The 25,403-nt window shown below is 46.4% G+C and overlaps 1 protein-coding gene across 12 annotated transcripts in view; it reads right to left on the bottom strand.

The window, feature by feature from the left end:
- MAPK8IP3 (mitogen-activated protein kinase 8 interacting protein 3) overlaps positions 1-25,403 on the bottom strand; it is an 892,115-nt gene that overhangs the window by 20,208 nt on the left and 846,504 nt on the right. For all 12 annotated transcript variants that reach the window (XM_069646979.1, XM_069646985.1, XM_069646981.1 and 9 more), the window contains 3 exons: positions 18,698-18,736; positions 14,220-14,399; positions 400-543 (listed from right to left, as the gene is read on the bottom strand). In XM_069646979.1, coding sequence (XP_069503080.1) covers positions 400-543; positions 14,220-14,399; positions 18,698-18,736 — 363 coding nt within the window. The remainder of the gene's footprint in view (positions 1-399; positions 544-14,219; positions 14,400-18,697; positions 18,737-25,403) is intronic.

Here is a 25,403-nt window from a genome sequence, read left to right as displayed (position 1 = left end):
TATAGTTTGCAAGGGGGCACATCTGAAGTAGTGTGAGCTGACATAGCATACCATAGCTTAAAGTCACAGAGTATATAGCCTAGCAATCCATAACAAGGCACCAAACAAAGACCTGGAAAGGGATGACAATGCATACAAAGGCATAGCAAGACATAACAAGACGCAGCAATGCCTCATCGCACTCAATCCATGTGCAGACAACATACATTTTTACCTTCTCAACTGCCAATGGCAATCTCTCTCTCTCTCTCTCTCTCTCTCTCTCTCTCTCTCTCTCTCAAGAGCACATATATTCTGCTGAAAAAGATCTATTGAAACAATACTCTGAGTTGGCATAAGCAGGAATGCTGGACCGCTCCACAACACATTTAATCATTTTTTAAAAAGCTTTTCATTTACCGATGCGGAAGTCAATGTAACCTTCACCGCCACTCAGGACCAGGACGTTCCTCAACTTCTGCTCTTCTGTTTCTGCCGGAGTCGCACTGGGGTTCTCAGACGGGCTGTCGAGAACGCTTCCATTCAAGGTAGCGAGAACATTTCCTGCAAATATACACATTTAAGCAGACTATCATTAACAAACACAGCATCACCCATGCCTACACAAATCAAGCACACTAAGCCTTACACCTTTGTCTAATGGCATTTCAGTAACTTTGGGAGCAAGAAAGCGCAGAAAGACCAGGAGTGAATTTCATAGGCAGCTCAGACTATGGTGGAGTTCAATCGTTTCTGTGAAAATGAGCCAGGCTATGGCGAGAATAATGTTTGGGAAAGGTGCAGGCATTCTCTGCACAGTTGAAATAACAGTTGGCAAATTTCAACTTATATATATATATATAAGGTTTTCCAAACATAAACTTGCTAGTTCAGGCCTGGCGTGTTAGGTGAACATGAAGGTACAGGGCACCTTTCACAAATACATTAACAAAAGGGGGAGGGAAAGTGCATTTCTAGAGTAGGATAGCAGGCTCTGGTTTTCAAAAAGAAAGTGATTTTTCTAAATTCTGGATTAAAAAATGATGACAACTGTGAGATGTGTTTTCTTTTAAATGTTCAGACTGGTGTAAGAGTTTTCCCCCCCAGCCCCCACCCATTTGGCTGACAAATACTAAGGTTAATGCGGAGATCAGAAAAGATGACCCTCTCTATACACACCAAACTGCAAAAGCTCTCCAACTGAACTCTCAACTTTCAAAATGCAGATCCACTCGTCCACCGGTTCAATCTTTACTCAACGGTCAGTAGCTGGTTCTTGGTAAGAGGCCAGGCTCTGCAGAATTCTCTCGGTCTTTCTTGGGCAGCGTTTAAAATCTCACCTTCTTGGAGTAGTTTGATGAATATTTAACAAACTATGATGGTCTAGCAAAGGGCCAGACTGCATGGTGTGCCACATATGTCCACCTCGCGCTTTCGGTGTCAGTCTTTGTACGTGTCTGGAGCATTTGGGAGGTGTAAAGAGCACCTAAGGTGATGCCCCATGCTCAGACATATAAAGAGCACTTTGAGCTTGAGTAAGGCTGGCTAAGAAATAGAGTCTCTAGACCCACAACAAGTAGGGGAATGGGCAGAGTTGATTTGTTCAGGACACTTTGATCTGTGATTATGCCAGTGGTGAAGTTGTTAGCTGTGGCACTCCTCTTTTTATTATGTTTTATAGGGGGTACAATCGATCGTCCACCCTCCTTACCACTCCCACTCCATGTTGAATTACTGCCTTTTACTGCACCTATATGTTGGGATTGATGAAGTCTCCTGCCTGGATCCGGGGATTGGCAAGGTGGTGGTGATTCAGGGGACCAAGTGCAGTGGATGGTGGGCCTGGTAGTGTTATGGGGAGAATCTCTTGGTCATGCCGCCCTGGCCCCTGTCACATGGAAGGGGACAATCCCAGTGCCGTTCCTCAGGCCAGCCTGTTGAGTCTAGACCTAACACGCTCTACTAGTGCAGCAGGATAAGACAGTACTGACAACTCTGCCACTATACAAAAAACCTTGGGACACTCTGCATGATAACATTAGTATTCTCTTCCCTCCAACGTAGAGGGCATGGATGTCTCCCTGAGGTTTCTCTGCACTTGTTGACGGTAGCAAGTGTTGGGACATTCCTTCACATATCAATCAACTCTTATCCAGAGTTTGCTGAATCCGGTTTGAAATCTGCTGAACCGCCAATATAATGTTGCAAGTTTGTGACCTCATAAACGCACTGAGAATCCATTTCAGCAGCATTGTTCCCCAGCAGGAAACTCTCCCAAAGGGCAAAGCATATTGATTGTCCCCCATACTCTCACTGAAATGAAATGTTCCAAAAGCTTACTCAGTGTGTTTCCCACCCTGAAATCACATGCTGGAAACACATCACTGTGCAGCCAGGGGGGACAGAGAGGACAAGTTATAATCCAAGATGATGGGCAGGCTAATGACACTTTCCACCCAGCACCTTGAGCACAAAGCAGTCTCAGGTGTACACAGGAAGGAAAACTGATCACAACCCTCACCAAATTACCAGCCACAAGTGCAAACCCTCACTAGGAGACCCACGTAGGGAGAGAAGGGAACACTATAAAATCACCTGACTCCATCTTGGTTGTTTGAGAAGATTTTGCTTAACAGTGAGAAAGAGTTGGAGTGCACAGGACAAGCAAGTAGGAGATTCTGTAGGTGAGTAGGGGAGACGAGAGAGGTGGTAGGAACAGAGGAGGGGGTATTATAGGAGAGGAAGCAGGTAGGAACAACAGAGGAGATGGTGATATTAGAGTAGGAGGAGGTAGTATCAGAAGAGAAGTAGATGGGAGTAACATCAGAAGGGGAGGGGGCCGTGAAAGAAAATGCAGTAGGGAGGTTGGTGGTACCAATATTTGAGGGGAATAAGGAAGGAAACACCTTGGCTAAGAAAATCAGGAAGGTATGAGGAGGCTCGGTCATCCCAAAGCAAGTGGAGGGGTGAAGAGGAGGTGGTCCCCTGCAGGGAGGCCAAAGGGGGAGTGGTCAGAGCAGCAGGGAGGAACTACAAGAGAAAATTACCTTGCAGCTGAGGAATGGTAAAGTGCCAGCAGTGGACAGTGACAATCTCTGCACCACATTCACCCAGACAGAGATATTACGGCTGCCCCAACCAGCTTGTTCAAGAGACTGAACAACTAAGACGTTTCACTCACTCTTGAGGAAGGAGGTCAAGAGAGAGGGTTTGGGAACCCCTGCATAACTAACAAGGCCACTGGAGGTGGTGAGATGCAAATAGCATTACTGCCGGCACCCGTGGCGCAAATAACGCCATATCACAATTGTGCGAGCATGCGCACTCGGCCCTGGCGGTAACGCTAATTGCGTGAGGCGAAAACAGAGCCCTAAGGCAGGCTACCGGACAAAGATCCAATGCATTTAGTGTGACCATCATCGGCACCATTATCGCCAGTGCTATTAGCACGTGGCAGGAAATGTGTCACCGCCAGAATGGGAAGCACTGCGGCGGCCATTTTGGAGATGCCAATCCATTATAAATCAGAGACCCTGGCAGCCATCCACACTCCCCAAGCACCAAAAATGTACCAGGAGAGGGTCAAAGACAAGGCAGCCCAAGATCAGCAGAGAAAGCCAAAATTTACTGAGGGTGAGCTGGTTGTGCTGGTTGACGAGTTCGTGGCCCACCATATTGAGCTCTACGGTGCAAGGTAGTGCAAAACCTCAGCCCAGCACCGCACTCAAATCTTGCAGAGGGTGAGCCAGAAGGTAACTGCAGTTGGGCGCTTCACCTGTGATGGGGAAGTCTGCAGGAAGAGATGGAATGACCTGTGTGTCCAGGTTCGGGGACTGCTGTCGCAGCACAGGCAGTACACCATGGCCACTGGGGGAGGCCCAACGCTCCCACTAGCACTCACGTCGTGGGAGGGGAATTGCAGCTCGATGCTCGACATGGAGGGAATCAAGGGTGTCAGAGGTGCAGAGGACTGTGTCGGCAGCCAGGAGGCAGAAGGTGAGACAACCACCTCCTCAACATGTGCATGCAGTAACAACAGCCTACACAGTATCCCCCGCTCCCTGTGCCCTGGCCTGGTTGGCCTGCATCTCGAGGTCCAGGTGCAGCATGAGCAGCTGCATGGCTCAGCCTACAGTAAAGAATGGCAGCATGGTGTAGGAATCAGTGTTTGTGGCCTGGGTGTGTCTTATATAGCCCTCTGGTGAGCATTGTGTACACCTGTGGCTTGATTCCTGACACCTTGGTTCATTTAACTCCAGCTGGAGGCAGGGGGTAATTGTCGGCTGTATTAGCGCCAGTTTTCGGCACTTATACTGCTGTACATGCACTTGTGATACGGCTGTAAATGCGCTTTGTGTTGTCGGTGCTATTTGCTCCGGCTGTAATAGCGCCGGTGGTAATAGCGCCAGTTCCTTTTGGATCTGGCGGTATTTGTGCTGACTCGTAATTTGGCGGGCGTATTGGTGGCACTAATACCGTTGATTTAAGGGCTACCACCAACTTGTGATGAGGCCCAGTATATAAATCCTGTTTCCCGGGATTGTCCAACTGATGACCCGTGCAATGAAAAGAAGTAGACTTCTGTGCAGCAGATGACCTCAGTAGACCTCCAGGGGGTGAAGACGACAGATTGCATCAGGAGTCTCCATGGTCCGGCAATGACAGGTGGTCTTCAGATAGCATACACAATAGAAGGCCCCGCACAGAAGGAGCAAGTGTCTGGTAGCACAAGCTGAAGATCCTCCATTCCAAGTTCGAAGGATGCCCTTGGAACAGTGATGACTGTAACGAGGTAGCTAAGGAGAGAGCTGGTCAATCCACTTGGTGGTCCAGGGGCACTTCCGAAGGCTCAGCAGGATTGGATCTTTGTGCAGGAGTCGAGAAAGGTTGTTCACATTGGCACATGGTTTAAAGCACCCAGGAGGGCCTTTTTGAGATCAGGACAGAGGAGAAGAGGCTTCACCAGGGCTAAGCTGGAGGCAATGCTGGTCAGCTGCAATGGTCATCCTCGGATGGTCAGAGGGGTGCACTTCTTCATAGGGGTCTTGGCTGTTAGGCAGAAACCTGTGCAGTTCCCTTAGGGACCACTGCAAAAGATTTAGGACTACAGGTGGTTGGCAGTAAACCCAATTGGTAGCAGTCTGTACCACTCAGATTTACCTGGTAGCTGTGGCTGAGCAGTCAGACCTCTCTCAAGATGAGTTAGGCAGTATTTAGAGTATACACAATAGGTACAGAGATACAGTAGCACAAGCAAACACTGACCAGAGCTTTGGTGTAAAAGTATATACTTATTTAAGGACACACTTGTAAATTACACTAGCACAAAAAGAGGTAAGTAAATTCAACACACAGTCACTATTATATATATACAACCCTAATTACTTATTAGATAAGTCTTAGTGAGAAACACCACTTAGTTTCAGACAGAGGTGAGTGCTTAACATAAGATGGCACTCTAATAAGTTTTAGAAAAGGGGAGGGAAAAAGGGAAAGTTATGAAAGCACACAATTTCAATACCTTTCAAAGAACCACAGTGAGGCAGGTTAGGCAAAGTCTACTGGAGAGCAAGGAAGTTCAAATGCCAGGCCCACTCTTAGAGAGAGCAAGCGAAATGTGTCCAGGATCACACAGTGGGGTTATGCTCAAAGAGTCTTTGTAGATAGTCCACTAAAGATTGAGATCAAGTCAGGAAAAGTTAGTTAACAGGCCCCAGGCTAACCCAGGTTAGAAAGTCGAGGATTTACTGTCACCCCGAACGATCTGTCGCAAGGGAAGCCAGGCGGGAAACAGTACCTGAAAATGGGAAGAACGCTCTAGCGGGGGCAGTTGATCCTAGCAGCGGTTGCAAGTCGGTGTTTCGTCCAGAGGAAGAGGAGGTCTCGACGTGGAGGAAAGCTGAAGGTCGTTGCACTGCCAGGGAAGAAACCAGCCGCAGAGTTTCCCCGGTTACAAGGTACTACCCTTTTCTTCGCAGTAGAGATAAACCGTGGTATTCCGGTTGCCGGGGTGCTTGGCACAGGCAAGGTGGCCACGAGATGGTCCAGGAAGGCGAAAAGACGGGCAAACTGGTTATCCCCACCAGTCAAAGGAAGAAGACTCTCCGGGCTGGAGATCTCCTCTGTCGTCCGGAAAAGTGGTGAGACGGTTCAGCAGGGCTCCACCGGTGGTGTCGTCGTTGCAGGTCGGCTCGGCTTCTCCCTCCTCGGATTCTTTAGGTCCTGTGGCGTCTTCTGAAGTTCCAGTCCCCAAAGCCCTGCTTTTATGCAGAAAACCCCCATTCATTCAGCCTAGCTGTCACTCAAACATGCTAAGTGGTGAGCCGGGCCAATCACACAAGAGTGCGACTTGAGTTGCCGAGGCAACTCAGTCCAGGGTGCCTAAACCCCCTCCCACGCCCCCTGTGGTACCCAGACAGAGTGGCACCACTTTTGGAGGCTTCTGTGGAGAAGCCCGCCAAAAAGTGGAACATAGGGCTCGACTTGGGTTGGAGTCACAGAAGAGAACACAAACGCCATTTTGGAACCAAGTTTCGGCAAAAAATACCAACCGGTGAATTTATATTAATTTAATAAACCGGCGGTATGTTTGAGGCTATTTTTAAAAAGTGGTAGCCACGAACAATGGGAAAATCCCATAGGAATATATTCGCGGTCGAATATAAAAAGTAGTATCCACTGCCACCAGCCAAAACTCGGTCGGGGGGGGACTGGACAGTGCCCCCTCGAACAACAGACCCCAGGGCAATCGAATTGCCCCGACCAGTACGTCCACAATATGATGGTCTGTACTGGTTCTGTTCACAATTTGAGACTAGTAAAGCCAATGGTGACTTTACATGCCCTGAGAGACAGTAGTCAGTCCCAGGGTATGGAGTCTATGTTTGGGGGTCGCGACGACACCCCTGGGTTACTGCACGGAGGGTGCTGTGTAACCCACATATCAAAAACACATGAAGCCGTATGGGGTAAAGGACCCCATAGCCCATAAAACACATACACAGTCAAAGGAACGCCTCAAATCATGTCTAAGAGTGGGAGGAAAAGAGTCTCACTCTTAGCAGGAGAAAAAATAAACCCCAAAAATCCAGCAAAGCTGCTGGGGGACTCACTAGGTTTGGGAAATTAGCCTTAACAGAGAATTCTCCCTAACATTGGCTCCAATGATGATCTGTCAAATCATTCTCCTGTTATCCAAAATCTGGACTGGAAGCTCACCCAGGTCCACCAATGGTAAGATCTGCACCAATCAAACTGGCAGTGGCTATCCAATGTTGGATAGCCACCAACATGTGGACAGGGACCAGACAGTCGAAGCCCCCACATACAGGCTTACACACAGTCCACCACTTTGCCTGGGAAAGCTTGAGCTTTCCTCAGAAAAGGGCATTCTATATAATGCACATCCGAACCTGCGAGGGGAAGAAGAATGGCAAAGAACAATACGTCCAAGGGATAGGTGAAAATCTTGTGGTACGGCCATTTGACAGTGTTAGTCACTCTTAGTAGCCAATTGTGGTAAATGCAGAAATGCACAAGTAAAATGTTCAAAACACACACTGCATTTGTAACCACAACATTACAAAACAAAATGTTATAAGGACACAAAGTATCCTAACCACACTTCACTTTAAAGTGATGTTTGGAGCTTTAAAAATCCAAGGAATTCACTAAGGGAGACATCATTTCCCAGTTATCATACTCTTATGGACTAATAATTTTCCCCATAATAATGAGCAAAAAGACAAGCAGAAGGCTTCACTTATCTACAAAAAGTCACGTCCGCAGTCAAAACCAAGCAAGAAGAAAGGCATCTAATGGAAGTCCATGGGAGGAAATCTGCAAAGAACAAGTGACTTATCTTACCTGGTAACGTTCTTTCGATGGGATGTTCCTCCAACGTATTCCACATCTATGACAGTAATGACCACAGCTGTGCTGATTCGGAAAACATTTTCCGCGTAGGTGTCTTGCGTCAATGACATCGACACGCTGTCCCTCGAGGGCCTCCGTCGAGGGTCGACATCACCGGATGTTATATCTAGGACGCACGACGCCCGTAGCCTCAGTTGTAGTTTTTTCCCAGAACGTGTGGCACCAATCTCCTGCCAGTATGACTGCAGAAAGCCTTGCGGAAACCTAAGCTGCAATCGTATAAGAAATTCTGTAGGGGGGCAGGCTGGGAGGGTTCAATGTGGAATACGTTGGAGGAACATCCCATCGAAAGAACGTTAACAGGTAAGATAAGTAACTTGTTCTTCGAGGGGATTGTGTCCTCCAACGTATGCCACATCTATGACAGACTCCCAAAGCAGTACCAACACATGGAGGTGGGAAAAGAATTTACAAATTTAGAATTTTAGAATGCTCAATCAAATTGCTGAATACAGGACTGCCTTACCAAAGGCCAAATCCTGCCCATGGATGGAGTCCAAGGAATAGTGTCTCACAAAAGTATGGACAGAGGCCCATGTGGCTGCTTCGCAAATATTGCGAATCGGAACACCTCTCTGTAGGGCAGTGGAGGAAGCCACACCCCTAGTAGAGTGAGCCTGTACGTCTACTGGAGGGTCCTTTCCCGCCAAATGGTAACACTCAGAGATCGTCAAAATGATCCATCTGGACAAGGTCTGCCTGGAAACAGCCTGACCTAAATGCCTTCCAGCATAATCAATAAAGAGCTGATGGTCCACTCTGACCTGGGACATCCGTGAGAGATAGAAACTCAAAGCTCTCCTAGGATCCAACCTATGGAGCCTCTCCTCTTCATTGCCAAGATGTGGAGGATGATAAAACGCCAGAAGCATTACTTTCTGGCTCATGTGGAATTCCGACACAACCTTCGGAAGAAAAGAAGGCCGCACCCTAAGGACAACCCTGTCCTTATGGAACACAGTGAAGGGTGGTTTGGCGGAAAGTGCCTGCAACTCACTCGCTCTACGTTGCGGAAGTAACCGCAACTAAAAATACAGTTTTAAAGGACAACAGTCGCAACAGACAAGAATGTAAGGGCTCAAACAGAGCTACCATTAGGAACTTTAAAACCAAATTCAAATCCCATCCCGGCACCTGGAAAGGCGACAGTGGAAACACATTAGTTAGCCATTTTAGAAACTGAGAGATCAAAGGGATCTTAAAATAAGAACATTCCTCAGACAAGCGCTTAAATATGGACAGCACCGCCAGGTAACCCTTAATGGTACCTTACTTGCAGGTCCTTGTGGGCTAAAGAAAGCAAAAAAGACAAAACTAAAGGAATGGAACATTGGAAAGGATCCACATTCTGTACCCTGCACCAGTCGCAGAACTTTCTCCAACGGTACAGAGTTTTCATTGCAACAACTCCATCACGTCTTCAGGGAGGTCCCAATCCTTATACCTCAACCTTTCAGATACCAAGCGTGAAGGCTGAGGGACTTGACCTCTGGATGGAGAACCTGCCCCCCCTCCTGTTAGAGCAGATCGTCTCGGTAGGGAAGACAGAGTGGAGGGCAGATGGACATGTCTAAAAGGTCTGGGTACCACGCTCTCCTGGCCCATGCCGGAGCAATGAGGATCATCCGGGAAGCGAACCTCCGTAACCTCTGCAACACCTGCGGAATGACGGGGACTGGAGGGAACGTGTACTGCAGTGGGAAGGACCACTCCACTACGAACGCGTCCCCTAAGGCTCCTCTTGGAGGAAATTCCCGCGAGCAGGATCTTTCGCACTTCCGGTTGACACTGGTGACGAAGAGATCCACTTGCGGGGTTCCCCAAAGGACAAAGATCTCCAACAGAACTTCCTGAGCCAGCTCCCACTCGTGAGAGACCGTGCTCTGCCTGCTCGGAGCGTCCGCCGCCACGTTTTCGTCTTTTCGTCTCCGGCCAGATTAACTGCTGAGATCGAAATGTCCTGCTGAATGGCCCAGAACCAGAGCTGCATCGCCTCCCTGCACAACGGGAGTGACCCTGCCCTCCCCTTTTTGTTGAGGTAGTGCATGTCCACTGTATTGTCCATCATAATCAGGACATTCCTCCCCTGCACAGATGGCAGAAAAGCCTTCAGGGCTAGCCTGATAGCCCGCACCTCTAACAGATTGTTGTGGAGTCTGGACTCTGACGGAGACCAACAGCCGCTGGCTGTCAGCTCGTTGGCATGAGCACCCCAACCGTTGAGGGATGCGTCCGTCACGATCATTACCTCCGGCCACGGTTGCCAAAATGGAGCACCCTTCATCCGATTGCCTTTTACGGCCCACCACAGAAGATCCTGTGCGACTGAGGGCGGAATCTGAACGGGATCCGATATCCTGCTGAGGAACTGCGACCACTGCCTCTTGAGAGCCCACTGCAGAGATCTCATACGCAGACTGGCCTCTGGCACTAGGAAAATGCAGGATGCCATGAGGCCGAGCAACCTCAAGAACTCGAATGCCGGGAGACTCTGGGCACGTTGAAACTTGTCCACCATCTGCAGAATGTGATGAGCCCTCACCTGGGGAGGCGAACACAGCCCGAGGGATGTGTCTAGCACTGCTCCGATGTACTGGAGCCGCTAGGTAGGTGTCAAATGGGACTTCTTTAAATTGAGGGAGAAGCCCAGCTTGTGAAGGGAGTGGCAGGTGACGGACAGATGATCCAGGGCTTGCTCGGGCGAACGCGCCCTGATCAACCAATCGTCCAGGTAGGGGTAGACGTGAATCCCCCCTTTCCTGAGATACGCTGCCACCACCACCATCAGCTTGGTGAAGACCCTCGAGACGGAGGTCAATCCGAACGGCAGGACCCAAAACTGAAAATGCGAGTCGCCAACCGCGAACCCCAGGTACTTCCTGTGCTTTGGATGAATCGGCACATGAAAGTAAGTATCCTTGAGGTCCAGAGACATCAACCAATCTTGCAGTTGAAGGGCCTGGAGGACTTGAGAAAGAGTTACCATCTTGAACTTGTCCTTCCTGAGGAGCTTGTTCAGCCCACGCAAGTCCATGATGGGTCATAATCCCCCGTCTTTTTTTCGGGATCAAAAAATAAGGGGAATACCATCCCTTGTTCCTCTCCGCTACAGGCACCAGTTCTATAGCGCCTTTCTCCAGCAGGGATAGGATTTCCTGTGCAAGTAGCGGATCCGGATGCTTCAAAGAGAGCTTCCCCTGTGGATTGTTGTGAGGCCTCTGCTAAAAGGAGAGACAATAGCCGTGGGTTATGATCTCCAGAACCCACACATCTGAAGTAATGGCACGCCATTCTCCAAGATGCTGCACCAGTCTGCCCCCAACCGGCGAACCATGGGACATGGCCTCATGACTGAGCGGACGTGGGTGCGGCAGTGCCTGAGGGCAAAGAGACAACTGCCCGAGCGGCTTTGGCACCTCAAGTACCTTGCTTTCCACCTCTGGTACTCCTACGGTTGCTCCTTTGACTGGCATCTCCTCTCGATTTATCAAAGGAAGAGTAGTATTGAATGGAATCTCCCCTCCATTGCTGTCCCCTAGGACGAAAAGGCGGAGGTTGACGTACTGCAGTGCTCAAAGACTTTGCTGCAGCTTTGGAGGTCTGCAACCTCTCAAGGCTCTCGTCAGCCTTGCTGCCAAAAAGATGGACACCATCAAAGGGCATGTTGAGAAGCCGGGATTCCACATCAGGAGCAAACCCCGACTTCCGCAACCACGCAAACCTGCATATCACGGTGTTCGCAGCCATGGACCGGCTGATACAGTCTGCCATGTCGAGACCCGACTGAACGGATTCACACATGGCATCCTTGCCGTCTTGTACGAGGGCTAGAAAATCATCCCGTTCTTCCCCTTCGGGAATGTGCTCAGCCGCCAAAGATGCACAATTCCACAGAGTGTGAGTGAATCTTGCCAAGGCAAAAACCGAGTTGGCTGCCTATAAAGCCATACCCCCAGAAGAGGCATGGTAGGGTACACAGCCTGCTTCGCTGGGGCCGTAGCCGCCTGCACCACCAAACTCTCCGGAGTGGGGTGCGTTGACAAGTAGCACTGGCTGGATGGAATGTTTTTGGAAGCGACTTATTCACTGCTGGGAGACTCCCCGGAGCAGTCCAAGCCGCCGCCATGCTTCTTTGCAAAGCCATATGAAATGGCAACACCGGGTCAGTGGGTGGACCCTGGTCCAGGATATCCGTCAGATCATCCTGAAGAAAATCAACAGATGGAGCAGACCAGCTCAAGTACTAAAAGTCACCCTTGACATGAGACGCCTATACGAAGATTCGGCATGCGTGCCAGGCGCAGGCCTGCCAAACTCAACCTCCGGAGAGTTGTCAAGACCACTGGCGTCAAACAAAGGACTGACGGAGGTCTTCAATTTGACTGTGACCAGACAATAGGTCATCAGGAACCTCAGGAGGCACAACCCTGTCATCAGATCCTTCTTCCACCTCTGAAATATACTCCAAAGGTTGGAACAAATCTAATCTGGATGGAGGAGCAGAGAAAGGCTCAAAAACAGGCCTCACTGACTTACAGGGAGCCTTCCTCAGTTTCTGCAGCCCTCCGGGGCACCTCCGGCAAATTCTCCTCAAAAGGCGTCAAGGGCGCTGATGGAATCGGCATCGACGTCGACAGATGCGCTGATGACTTCGACAACAGCTTCAAGGCCAGAGCCCCGAGCATGTCCTTCGACGGCCTCAGCGCCGATGGCGTCAACGACTTCTTTGAAGTCGGAGCCTCGAGAGAGTCCCTCGACGGGCACGGCGCCGACGGCGTCTATGCCTTCTTAGAGGGCCTCACAGTCTCCGACGGTCTCAACGGCATCGAGGACAGGGACCTGGCACGGCTATGGCGATTAACCTTGCCCGATCGGATTGCGCCGACCGCCTGAGCCCGAGCCCGAAGGCGCGCGAGTGGTGGCTCTAGCTCGTTCCTTGCCGGATTCTCTCAAAGGCAAGGATGGAACGGTGCCCTGCGATTCGAAAATCGCCATCATCTGCTGGCAGAATGTGTCTCATTCAGCCGGCGATGAATACTTGGTGGGACAAGTCACCTGCTGTCTGGCGGAGTCCTCCGACGAGGAAAGGGGGGGAAGGCGACCGCTAACAGCACTTCCGAGAATGCCTAGAAGAGGTAGAGGAATGGCAGGAACCACTCCGAGACCGAGACCCCGTGGAATTACGCCGACGCGGAGAGTCGCCCCTCGAGTCGTCGGTCAAAAGCCCAGCAGATTTCGACTTACGGGTTTTAGAAACCCTACCTACTGATAACAACTTCTTCTGCTCCCGCAAGGCCTTCGAAGTCAGGGACTGGCCGTCATCGCAGTCGTAGGTGGCGTGGCTTTCGCCGAGACACCGGCAGACGTCGTGCGGGTCCGTGATGGATATTTTGGAACCGCAGTCCTGACACTTTTTAAAGCCTGACTGCGGGGTAGAAGAGGATGAAGACATCGCCATAACACAAAGTAGAAGAACCGAGCGTGCCGAGATTCACAGCGAACACGTTTGCGGAAAAAACAGAACTGAGGCTACGGGCGTCGTGCGTCCTAGATATAACATCCGGTGATGTCAACCCTCGACGGAGGCCCTCGAGGGATAGCGTGTCAACGTCATCGACGCAAGACGCCTACGCCGAAAAAGTTTTCTGAAGCAGCACAGCTGTGGTCATTATTGTCATAGATGTGGAATACGTCGGAGGACACAATCCCCTCGAACATTTCTTTTTTTCCCTAACAACGATCATCCAATGGGCAGTCCGACATCAACTGCCTGTTCACTATAACTCATGATCAATGGCACACAGCAGTCTTCATTCTAATGCAAAAAATCATCTTGTGTCACCGGTGACCCTAGCACACAACAATAATGAATGACAACCGACAATTATCTAGTGGTCAGACACATAGCAGTATTTAATCCAATTCTTTGGCAGTCCTCCACCCAGTGTCGAAAATGCGAGTGAGTGAAGCCACGTATAGTAGCATTTACCCATTGGGTGAATGTAAAAGCCACTTGGTTTGCCCGAGGGATGTGTGGGTGGTTTGTATGCAGTGTTAATAACGAAAACAAAATAATGACAAACATTTTAAGAACAAAAAGTTTCATTTTTCAGTAAAAGTATATGGGATTAAAAGGGGTGGGATAGTTGGGGAGGGTAAAAAGGCTGTAGAAGCGGGGTCATACAAAATCAACTTTATTCGTTATTTAGGTGTCATTTAAAATGTATGTCGGTATTTGGGATGTCGTTATAAACACATGGAACCCTGATGGTTGTAAGAACTGTTTTTTGGTCAGACACTCTTACCAGGCACAGAGACGAAGAACTTGACGGCGTCCCGATGCCCATGGAAGCAGAGCTGTGCCTGTGCCATGGAGCAGTAAGGGATGAAGCTCCCAGCGCCCTTGTCGGTGATGTCTTCACTGTACACATGGATTACTCCACCGGGGCGTGTCCCCTCTCCAGACGTCGGGGAGGTCTTGTTGGCTATGCGCAAGGATAGAGAAAACAAAACAAACAGGTCAATGCAGTTTCTAACATGTAGCTAGGTCGCAATCCTTTCCACATATTTCATTCCAAATTATACTTTGCTGAATTATGTTTAACTGATGTACCTTGCCCACACAGAATCCAGGATGTTGGGGAAGGCCCCCCGTGTACTTTTCACACAGTTGGTAGGAAGAAGAAAACAGCTTTTTGTGGTATATCAGGGATTAGGGACTAACTGTTACACAATGAAAGGAATCTCCAAACAGTTGTTTTACCAGCACACCACCTGTCTGTCATGAGTTCTCACTCTAGCTTTTCACCTTTGTAATTTAACTCCCTGCCACCATAGTCAGTTACTGTGACTTTTGGATTCAGCTTTTAATATGTTTTTCTCATGGTTAGCGATGACACTCTCGAGAGCTTGAGATGGCTGAAATCAAACAGTGTGATAAATACACAAAAGGTGTCCACTTCTTTTGCTTTCTCTGTCAGGATAGCGGAAGGATTGTGGAGTGTCCTCCACGACACAGCAAAGCATAACCTCTCCTTTGGTTCAAACAAAACGTCTCTTGGTCTTCTACTCCTCAATCTAGGGATCCCTTTCTGGGATAAGGTTGCACTTCTCCGTCACTCACAGTCTTGAAGGGCTGGATGGTGGGGGTCCTCTGCTTCCTCCGGAAGACCCTTTGATCTGGGTCTCTGCGGCCCTGCTGTGTGTCCCTCCATGATAGGCTTGGTCAGTGGCAAAAGAAGGGCGGGGTGAGGTGGAAGTGAGTCTCAGAGTTTCCACAAATAGGCAGGCCTACTCGGCTTCCCTACACATGCGGGCAAGAAGCCGCCTTAATTTCTCCATCTTGGGGCTCTGACTCTAATCCTCAACACTCCATCCTCGTCTACCTCTGATGAGTTGCAATGGTCTTGTGGCAAATGGAGCTTTCCTTTGCCTATAAACCGGGTCTCAGGAAACCGGACACCTCCCTGTTCCAGGGTCCTGGATCGTTTCCCACACAGCCTGTCCTCACCCACCTCCTCGATGTGTCACAAAGATCTTGTGTCAAAGGGTACCTTTGATACATGCCCTCATCTGTCTCTCTCATGCTACTCTTTGGCAGTTCTCCACATGTTTGTACCACCACCCTTCCTTGATGTCCCTAGGCCAGGCTTTGTGATATGATGCTCGCTAACCTCTGCATTCCTCCAATTTAGTTCTCTCTTTGCAATGCTGATATTCTCCTTGCCGGTCTCTCTTCCCTTTTCCCTCCTCCAACTACTTTACTAATGCTTCATTTCAGCTCCTACTGGATAGGCGCTTTCCTCTTCACCTTTCCAGTCTTCCATGGGGCCACTCAGTGTCCCTTTCCACCTCCCTCGTGGATATTCCTACCAAAATCCTAAGCACTCTTAGTTTTTCCTACGTCCTTGAATCTGCTTTCTGTTTTGGATGTTCCTCCCAGCCTTCAGTGTGGTATTCTCTCGATCTTCCTTCCACCTTCCTCTTGTGTTCTCCTCCCAATCATGTGTGGGTGATCTTTCTCCCTTTTCTCTCCTTTTCCCTCAAGGTACCTCTTTCTGGGCCCCTTTCTTCCCTTTCCCTTCTCACACCTTCCATCTCTTTATCCTTTGTCCGGCTACCTCAGTTCTCCTCACTCCATGCCCCTTCTTTCTTCCCTCTCCTTCCTACTTTCTATCCTAACTCATGCAGCCTTCTTTTCTCTCCTTCCACCACATCTCTCTGCACACCTTCAACCTCCTCCCGTCCTACTCCTGTACTTTTCTCCCCTTCCACTGCCTCTAATTTATCAGTCCGTCCTCAAATTACTTGCTCACTGCCTTACACCAACACCAAGGTCACAGTGGCTAGCTTTCTTCCAGGAACGCACTCTGCGGCCCTCATAATTTGAAGCAGGAACACGTGCCTGAGATCATTATGCTTGCAACAGGATTATAGTGGCTGCTTCTGTGTGTTGTCCTCTCCTGTGTATACTGACTATTTGCCGTGGTAAGCAGTGATGTGAATCGAGCATTCATGACACGCGTTGCCCGAATGTTCTGGAACCACCCGCGTGGTCACGCTGCCTTGCTTACTGTGGTCTCTCCTGCTCCATACACAAGCTAAGCATCATCCAATGGGTGGTGAAGCCCGGCCCTGAGCTACCCAATCCACTATTCCAGACTAAGACAGGCGACCTCATCACATGCCCGAAAGTCCACTTTCTCATTCAATTCTCCATGTGAAATGTTAGAAGGATACTATTGCAAATATTGCAGAAGAAGAGTTTACCAAACCTGAAAAGGCAAATTGCATTTGGTATATTTGTTACTTCTTTACTGCTTTTAGGGTTCTTTTCAGATATTGCCATTTATTATGCCACGTTAGGTATATCTGCCTTCACTATTAATGAAAGCCACTACATGGAAACCTTTCTCTAAAAATGCAAATTGAAGTAAATGATTTCACTACCTTTGAAATTAACTGGAAACCATTACACCGGACGTGGGGGGCGGTGTGTGGTGGTCTTAATTTTTAAAATCCTCTTCGGGTGAAAATGTTGCCATTTAGAGTACCATAGCAAATGTAACAACCTGAAGGGAGGACGGGGCCCACGCTCATCGAACACCAGCAAAATGTTGATCAGCCCCAATAAATGCACGTGTGCTGTTTGCTGAGAACTAGTACATTAATCGAGGTCTCGGCAGAATGGGATTGGCAAATCTTGCAATGGATGAACAGGTGGTGCTGCCCACTAGATAAACGTGGAGAGCCTCATTACACTGTCAAAATGAACCTCAAAGTTGCAGCCCAACAGGGATGATAGTGTAATTCGATGGGTAGGACATGGCAGAATTAATGGCTTTGGAGTAATGGAGGCGAAGTAGATGAGCTTGCTCTTTGCAGGGATGTGTGTGCGTCTGTCTGTCTGTCTAAACCTGAGAGGAACCTATGAGGAGTCCCACAGGGAAAGTAACTACTTGGTTTACTAATGAGGACCCTAAGTGAAAAGCTAGAGTTGCTTTTCCAAACATTTGGGGACCCAGTTGACACACAGCATTTTAGTAAGGATAAAACAGAAAGAAAACACAGCATGTGTTTTTGACCCTGTGGCGGCCTAATTTACTATTTTCTTCTCTTTGCTGTGTGGCTTATGGGATGTAAGTTAACAGGTATTTCACCAACACACCCATGGCCAAAATGTAGGGGGACACACATCAATATTCTCCCAAGCAAACATATGCAAAGGGCACGGAGTCATGTTGTGATCAGCAATACCATGTGGAGGTCCTGCAACTGAAAGTCCGTTCATCCTTCTATACAAAAAACACTTATGCATTTATTCAAAAGGAGTAGAGGAGAATGTGCTCTGTGCAAAAGCTACTTCAACAAGCAAGGTCTAGACAGAACTGTTTAAAATGAATTTTTAAAAAAATTGAAAGAGTTGTGTGGTGAAGTTCGGACATGAACACCAACAGTGTGCAAGGGAGGGGGCGGCAGGGAGCCATGCCACGGATCCACAAAGCAGACGTACCAAGAGGAAATGTTCTGACTAAGCAACATAACAGAGTACAGCAATACAAGCTAAAGCTGGGATGGAGACAGAAAGAGGGCTGGGGATCTAGCATGGCAGCCATTATCCCGACACAATGAAGCAACATAGGCAAGGAAGAAAGATGACTCAAAAGGGGTATTGCTTAAATTCTTCAGCGTCTTGCTACAGATGTGGAATGGGTGGTCAGCGCCGGCCACCAAAAAAGACCCTGGCCCCTGTGCCATCCCTAGGAACCCATTCTCATTTACAAAGTGCTTACAATTTACAGCTTTAAACAATCTTAAACTTAAACACATGAGAACGGGATCATAACACCGATGGCTGGGTTTGAGAAGCATGGTGAATGAAGGAGCAGTTTAAGCACAGCAGAGTAGAGACCAGGGCTGGCAAGAATATTTTAATCTTAGCAGTCTATTCAAAAGGGGACAAAAGAGAAATGTCAGCGTTCTGTGATTTAGAGCTGGAAAGGATGCTTGAATCCCTTATTGGAGTAGCCATCTGCCACTGAACTGAAAGGGCTCATGCCCATACAGTTGAGTGGCATATAGAGTTTCAAGTGCCTTCCAATCAATGAAACGCAGAGCACAATATTCCTCTAGTCTGGACAATGGAAAAGTCCATCTTGTGACAGAACCTACAAGTGGCTATAGTCTCTTCTCAAGGGCTTCAGCCAAGAACAAGGGGTTGTGGGATGAGATGATGGGAGGATTAAAGAGATAGGACATTAGTGACAGGAGTTACTGAACTTACCTCTGAGACCGAGGAGCTGGCCCCGATGCAGGACTACCGCTGGCAGAGGCAAGAAGACAAACAAAGAAATGAGGATAGGGAGGTAGATAAGGGCAGTTAAAGAGAGAATAAAACAAACAATTTGGAGAGCACTGAACATATAACAGCATCAAATTCTGTGCACCAAGGTTGCAGGGTACTAACCTTCAGTCACTAGTCTATGGCCCCTCTCACTTCTCAGTAGGATTCTTGCCTCCAGTCAGAGGGTCGACACTGCTAAAAAAAAACCTGCTGGGTTGTGACCTGTAGAAACTACCCAACGGGTACTCTAACCACAATGAAAGATTGTTACCTGCAGTCTTTAGCTGAAAAAGGTCCAACCACTCTGTAGAGTTTCTTAAAAGAGCTTGGCTATGCTGGTCAGGTCTAACATGGTGACATCTTTTTCAGAAAGAAGAGATGTTCTTTTCTCTACAACAAATTCAATGCGGTCGCGTCACCTTGGGGAGTGGTTTAGCCAAGCGAGAACCACATCTGAATGGTTTAAATAAAAGGAAAATCCCAGGTTGAGACTGCACCCAGTTTGTTCAACAAGTGTTTTATTATATCGATGCCCTTTGCGATGACACGTGTTTAGGTCCCTCTTGGACCTTTTTCAAATCGGGGCTAGTTTTAAATATCAATCAAACAAAAATAAGTGGTCACAAAATTATGAAGATTGGTTCCAAAATAATATAAACGCATGAAAAATGAAAGTAATAAAAATGTTCATTCACATGTTAGACCAGTTATAACAAAAAGGTTGATGAATCAGAACAAGCCATAAAAAGTAGCAACAGTTGATTAATCAAAGTAAACAAAAAATACCAGACAAAAAATGGAATGGGGAAAAGGGAGGATTGGTGGGGGTCAGGAGATAGGCAAAACCACATTTTCGTTAGTCAATGTTACATGTAGTATCACATCATCAATCAAGGAAAGTTAAATGTAGGTTGTCTCTTTTTACCTTGTTTTCATATATACTACCCCTTAGGGTTAAAGCAAATAGTAGTCTCTTCAAGTCTCGGGTTAGATCCCTTCGTAGAAAATACAAATCAAACAACTATATCACCTCCAATTGTATGTGTTAGATCACCATAGATATAACCTCATACTACGAGATAGTATAAATTAATGAACGAGATAGTATAAATGAATGAACTCAAATATCTGTTACTTAGACTGCCTTATTAATAATACTGTGTGTTAACCATCTATTTTATACATAGGTTTATGAGAAAGTAATGCCCTTTCATTATCTTTCCGTTCCTTGGCTGACTCAGTTTCTGGCTTCAAAAGCATTCTGACAAACTAAACCCTTGCGCGCGTAATTCGCCGCGCACGGCAAACAATAGCAAAGTTGCAGAGCGTCTAAAACTCAGTCGCGAGGACACGGCAAGTCAATCTATCCAGCGCAGCGTGTGCTACACTTGGGATGGTCTCTTAGCTGTCAGCCTGGTTCTCGCGTCTAATCAGACACGCTACAAACTAAAGAGCTTAAACCAGTTTCAAAATTTGTACCACAATTTGCTGCAGACAACATCATAGATACCTTTTACAATGCAGTATCACAGGAATTGTATCAGACGGATTGGAAAAGACAACAAACTAGAACGAAACATAACTTGACTTTACAGGAACAAGAAGCTTTGCGGACTCTAGAGACCGACCGCTCAATTGTGATAAAAGAAGCAGACAAAGGGGGAAACATAGTCATTATGAATAGAGAAGACTACCTGGAGATGGCAAGAAAGCATTTGACTACCCCAGACTGTTACGAAACACTACTTTCTAAACCAATGAAAAAAATAGTACTCAATTTGGAGCAACAAATTAAGATATGGCACCACAAAGGTCTACTTACGGACGATGAAAGAAGCTTTCTCACAATCAAAGAACCCACTACACCAATCATGTACTTTTTGCCCAAGATACATAAGAGATACGAACATTTACCAGAAGGACGACCTATCCTCAGAGGAATAGGTTGGGCAACAGAAAACATTTCTCAATATTTAGATAACATCTTAAGACCAAGAGCAATGAGATTGAAGTCATACATAAAGGACACTATGGATGTTATTCTAAAGCTGAGAAGCAGTAACTGGGAAAATGATTATCAACTTGCAACTTTGGATGTATGCGCACTTTACACATCGATCCAGCACACATAGGCCCTGAAAGCGATTGATCACACCTTTAAGGAGGATTCTGCATCGATGTATCTACAAATTCAAATGGTGAAAGAAATGTTGGAATTGACCTTTGAAAGTAATATCTTCAACTTCAACAACAACTTCTACAGACAAACAAAGGGTGTAGCTATGGGCACCAAATATGCCCCGGCCCTAGCAAATATTTTCATGGGTTTGTTCGAAGATACAATAATCTACAAAGATAACGCTTATGGGAATGAACTTGTGCATTGGATGAGATACATCGACGATGTATTAATAATATGGAAAGGTTCAACCACAGACTTTATAGACTTTAAAGACAGAATCAACCAAAATCATATGGGAATTAAATTTACGGGCAACTGCAATGAGACAAGTATAGATTTTCTCGATCTCACAATATACATTGACAACAATCAGATCAGAACTCGTACATATCGGAAACCAACGGAAGTGAATTCAACCCTACACGCAGGGAGCTGCCACTACAGACCAACAATCTTGAACATACCTACAGGTGAATTTATAAGAGCAAGAAGAAATTGCCAAACAAATGAACATTTTGAGAAGGAGTGTAATTTACTAACATCTAGGTTTCTAGAAAGATGCTATACAGAACAATGTGTCATAAGAGCACTAGAAAAAAGCCTAACACTAACCCAAGAGCATTTTTTAACACCTAAGACTAAAGGGATGGAGCAACCAACAATAAGTTTCATCACTAAATATACTAGCGACCACAGAAATCTATACAAAATACTAGCAAAACACTGGCACCTTCTCAAACTGGATGAGAACATTGCGAATAATGTGGATGATAAACCAAAGATCATATACAAAAGGGCACCAACCATAAAGAACAAATTGAGTCCATCAAACCTACCAGACCTGACTGGCGAAGAACCAATGAACTGGCTTAAATCATCTACAAATGGTTTTAGGAAGTGTGGTACTTGCACAATGTGCAAATTTGCCCACAACAAAACAACGGACACATTTACTGGAACTAACAATACAACACTGAAGATTCTACAACCAATCAACTGCAGATCAAACTATGTTGTTTACGGAATTATCTGTATATGTAATTTGGTCTATATTGGCAGCACAATCAGGGAACTCAGGATACGAGTTAGAGAACAAAATTGGAAGTCAAGACCCAAGACTACCATTGCCCTGTCATTGGCAGGAAAAACATCAGATGGCCAACAAAGTTGAATTACGATTTATTGGCCTTGAAAAGATTTCACTAGGTAGAAGAGGTGGAAATAAGGAAAAGAAATTAAGACAAGCAGAAGTGAGAATAATTTTCAAACTGAACTCCACAGTACTTGGACTAAACACGGATAATGAGATGGTGTCCTTTCTTTAGAGGACCCTGTACTTTTGTATAACCCTTCTCTGTTAAAATGAATTAGCATGATTTTGGTACCATGTGTTACGTATATCTTTGTTTCTGGACAGGTATCAGTACGACACCGTAGCGGTTTATTTTATTATGAGAATTGTAATGCTCGTATTGCTACTCATAGTGAGTGACATCACTTACACCAATGTTAGTAGACAACGAACCCTAAGCTGTTACTTGCTTTAATTAGATTTATAAAATGAGACCAGAACCCATCTCAAACATACACACAACCACTACGTAATTGTAAGTAACAAGGGTGGCTCATAAAGGTTCCGTGTAGAAATAATATGGTGACTTCAATTTAGAACTAATACACTACCAACACTTATTGATAATATATCATGAGAGATTGTAAATACAAGAAACATGCACGTAATTATTCAGAGTAACGATACAAACACTAGCTTAAAATGGCCGCCATGTGAACACAGGAAAAATGCTGTTACACAAAAAAAAAACAGACCAGAGCAAGGATCCGTTTCCATGACGACTAGAATACAATAATGAGGGGCTAGGCGCAGACCGCTTTCCCCTCAGGAGAATCCACGGCACGCGATTAGACCATCCCAAGTGTAGCACACGCTGCGCTGGATAGATTGACTTGCCATGTCCTCGCGACTGAGTTTTAGACGCTCTGCAACTTTGCTATTGTTTGCCGTGCGTGGCGAATTACGCGCGCACGCGTTTAGTTTGTCAGAATACTTTTGAAGCCAGAAACTGAGTCAGCCAAGGAACGGAAAGATAATGAAAGGGCATTACTTTCTCATAAACCTATGTATAAAATAGATGGATAACACACAGTATTATTAATAAGGCAGTCTAAGTAACAGATATTTGAGTTCATTAATTTATACTATCTCGTTCATTAATTTGTACTATCTCGTAGTATGAGGTTATATCTATGGTGATCTAACACATACAATTGGAGGTGATATATTTGTTTGATTTGTATTTTTTACAAATGGATCTAACCCGAGACTTGAAGAGAGACTACTATTTGCTTTAACCCTAAGGGGTAGTATATATGAAAACAAGGTAAAAAGAGACAACCTACATTTAATTTTCCTGGATTGATGATGTGATAGTACATGTAACATAGACTACCGAAAATGTGGTTTTGCCTATCTCTTGACCCCCACCAATCCTCCCTTTTCCCCATTCCATTTTTTGTCTGGTATTTTTTGTTTACTTTGATTTATTAACTGTTGCTACTTTTTATGGCTTGTTCTGATTCATCAACCTTTTTGTTATAACTGGTCTAACATGTGAATGAACATTTTTATGACTTTCATTTTTCATGCGTTTATATTATTTTGGAACCAATCTTCATAATTTTGTGACCACTTATTTTTGTTTGATTGATATTTAAAACTAGCCCTGATTTGAAAAAGGTCCAAGAGGGACCGAAACACGTGTCATCGCAAAGGGCATCGATATAATAAAACACTTGTTGAACAAACTGGGCGCAGTCTCAACTTGGGATTTTCCTTTTATTTAAACCACTCTGTAGAGTTGTTACCTGTATTCAGCTGCCTATTGACACTCTAACAAGTTTGTTTGATAGTTATCAGCGGTCACAGGCATGATAGAGGCGCAAACTAGAGATGCCCGCAGACAGCACTGATATCACAATACTTTCCCTAGTGCAGGTGCAAATCCACCAGTGGACAACATCGAGCCCAAAACAGTCGGGATGTGCCGCTGTGTGCATCAGTTTATGTCAATTTAAAAAGCAATGCAAATAGTTTGTACTGAACACCATCTAATGAAGTGAATTTTACTTCCTTAGAATCATGCCTTCTGTTTAGGAGTGTGATGTCAACAGAGACGTAATAGGTTAATTGTGACAAAACGACTACTGCTCTGCAGGAGTACAGGAATGAGTAGTGTCTGAAAGGCCTAATCAGCCCCAGACTACTACTAAACCAGCACTGATCCCAATCATAAAGATGAAACAGGCACAGCCTGATAGGCATACCTCCTTTGCCTCTTGTGATAACGTAGGCAAAGGGCAGCTTACTATTTAGGAGAAGTGTGAGCTGGTACATACAAACAAAAACAATAGTAATTAACAACCAAGGTTCTATGAAATAGGCACTTAAAAAAAAATTACCCATCCCTGTAAAGGGAACACAGAGAATGCAAACTGAGAGCAAAGGGGGGACTTTGGGTGAAGACAGGGGTGTAGGCAATTTATTTGAGCAGCAAATGTGACGTGTCATGAAATGGCAAAGAGTGGGTCTTATAAGTTACTAGGGAACTGTAAAGCGGACTAGAGTGACAGGACCACTGCAAATACATGTAATGCTTGTCTTAGTGGTTTGGCAGCATCAAGCCAAGCTTCTTGGTGCTTATCTACAATACTGAGCAGCTGGTGTCTAGATGGTTGATTCAGCTTCAAGATGGGGCTCTCCAGTGTATTGAATTGTTGTTCAGGATTAGTCAAATTGATTGATCCCAATAGGTCAAGTTGGCAGTTGCGTCGAGACGTTGCTTCCGCTGGGTCACGTCGACATACGACCTGGGAAAGTCTATGGCTTCCAAAGGGGTGTGTCAGCTTTCAAGTCTGGTCCAGATGATACGCATGTTTGGTCGATTCTGCATTCTGAATTTGGCGATTGGGTGCTTCCACAGTGACGAGCCAGTAGTCGACACTGACCTTTACTGGGTCAAGTCAGTGTCAACTCAGCTCGGTGAAGCAGGTAAATAGATCTAAATACTTAGATTGACAAAAGTAGCGGCTCGAAGTGAGTTGAGCACGGTTGAACCCGCTTGAAAGTGCCTTGAGGTGGTAAACAGGGTTCTGAGTTGCTGGGAGGCACGGCCCAGGGTCTCCAGGGAAAAGGGATGTCCTTTCCTTACGCACTTATACTCCAGAACCAGGAAGACTGTCTGGCACCGGCAGGGGGTCCTTCACATCCAGCTAGCAGGATACTGATTCTAGTGCACAGACAGTCTTGGTCCTTAGCAGTTTCACCCCAGATGTGCCATGGAGGTGTATAGGGAGGATAAGCTTTTCCCTTCTTTGGAGCCTTCTGCCTTTACCTCAATGGCATTGGACTTTGGAATAGACTGTTTTCACAACAGGGTTCCAGGTGAA

The sequence above is a fragment of the Ambystoma mexicanum genome, chromosome 2q (assembly GCF_040938575.1).
Source record: "Ambystoma mexicanum isolate Mex_15411 chromosome 2q, UKY_AmexF1_1, whole genome shotgun sequence".
Classification (NCBI taxonomy): domain Eukaryota; kingdom Metazoa; phylum Chordata; class Amphibia; order Caudata; family Ambystomatidae; genus Ambystoma; species Ambystoma mexicanum.
This window is presented reverse-complemented; position numbering and strand designations above follow the sequence as displayed.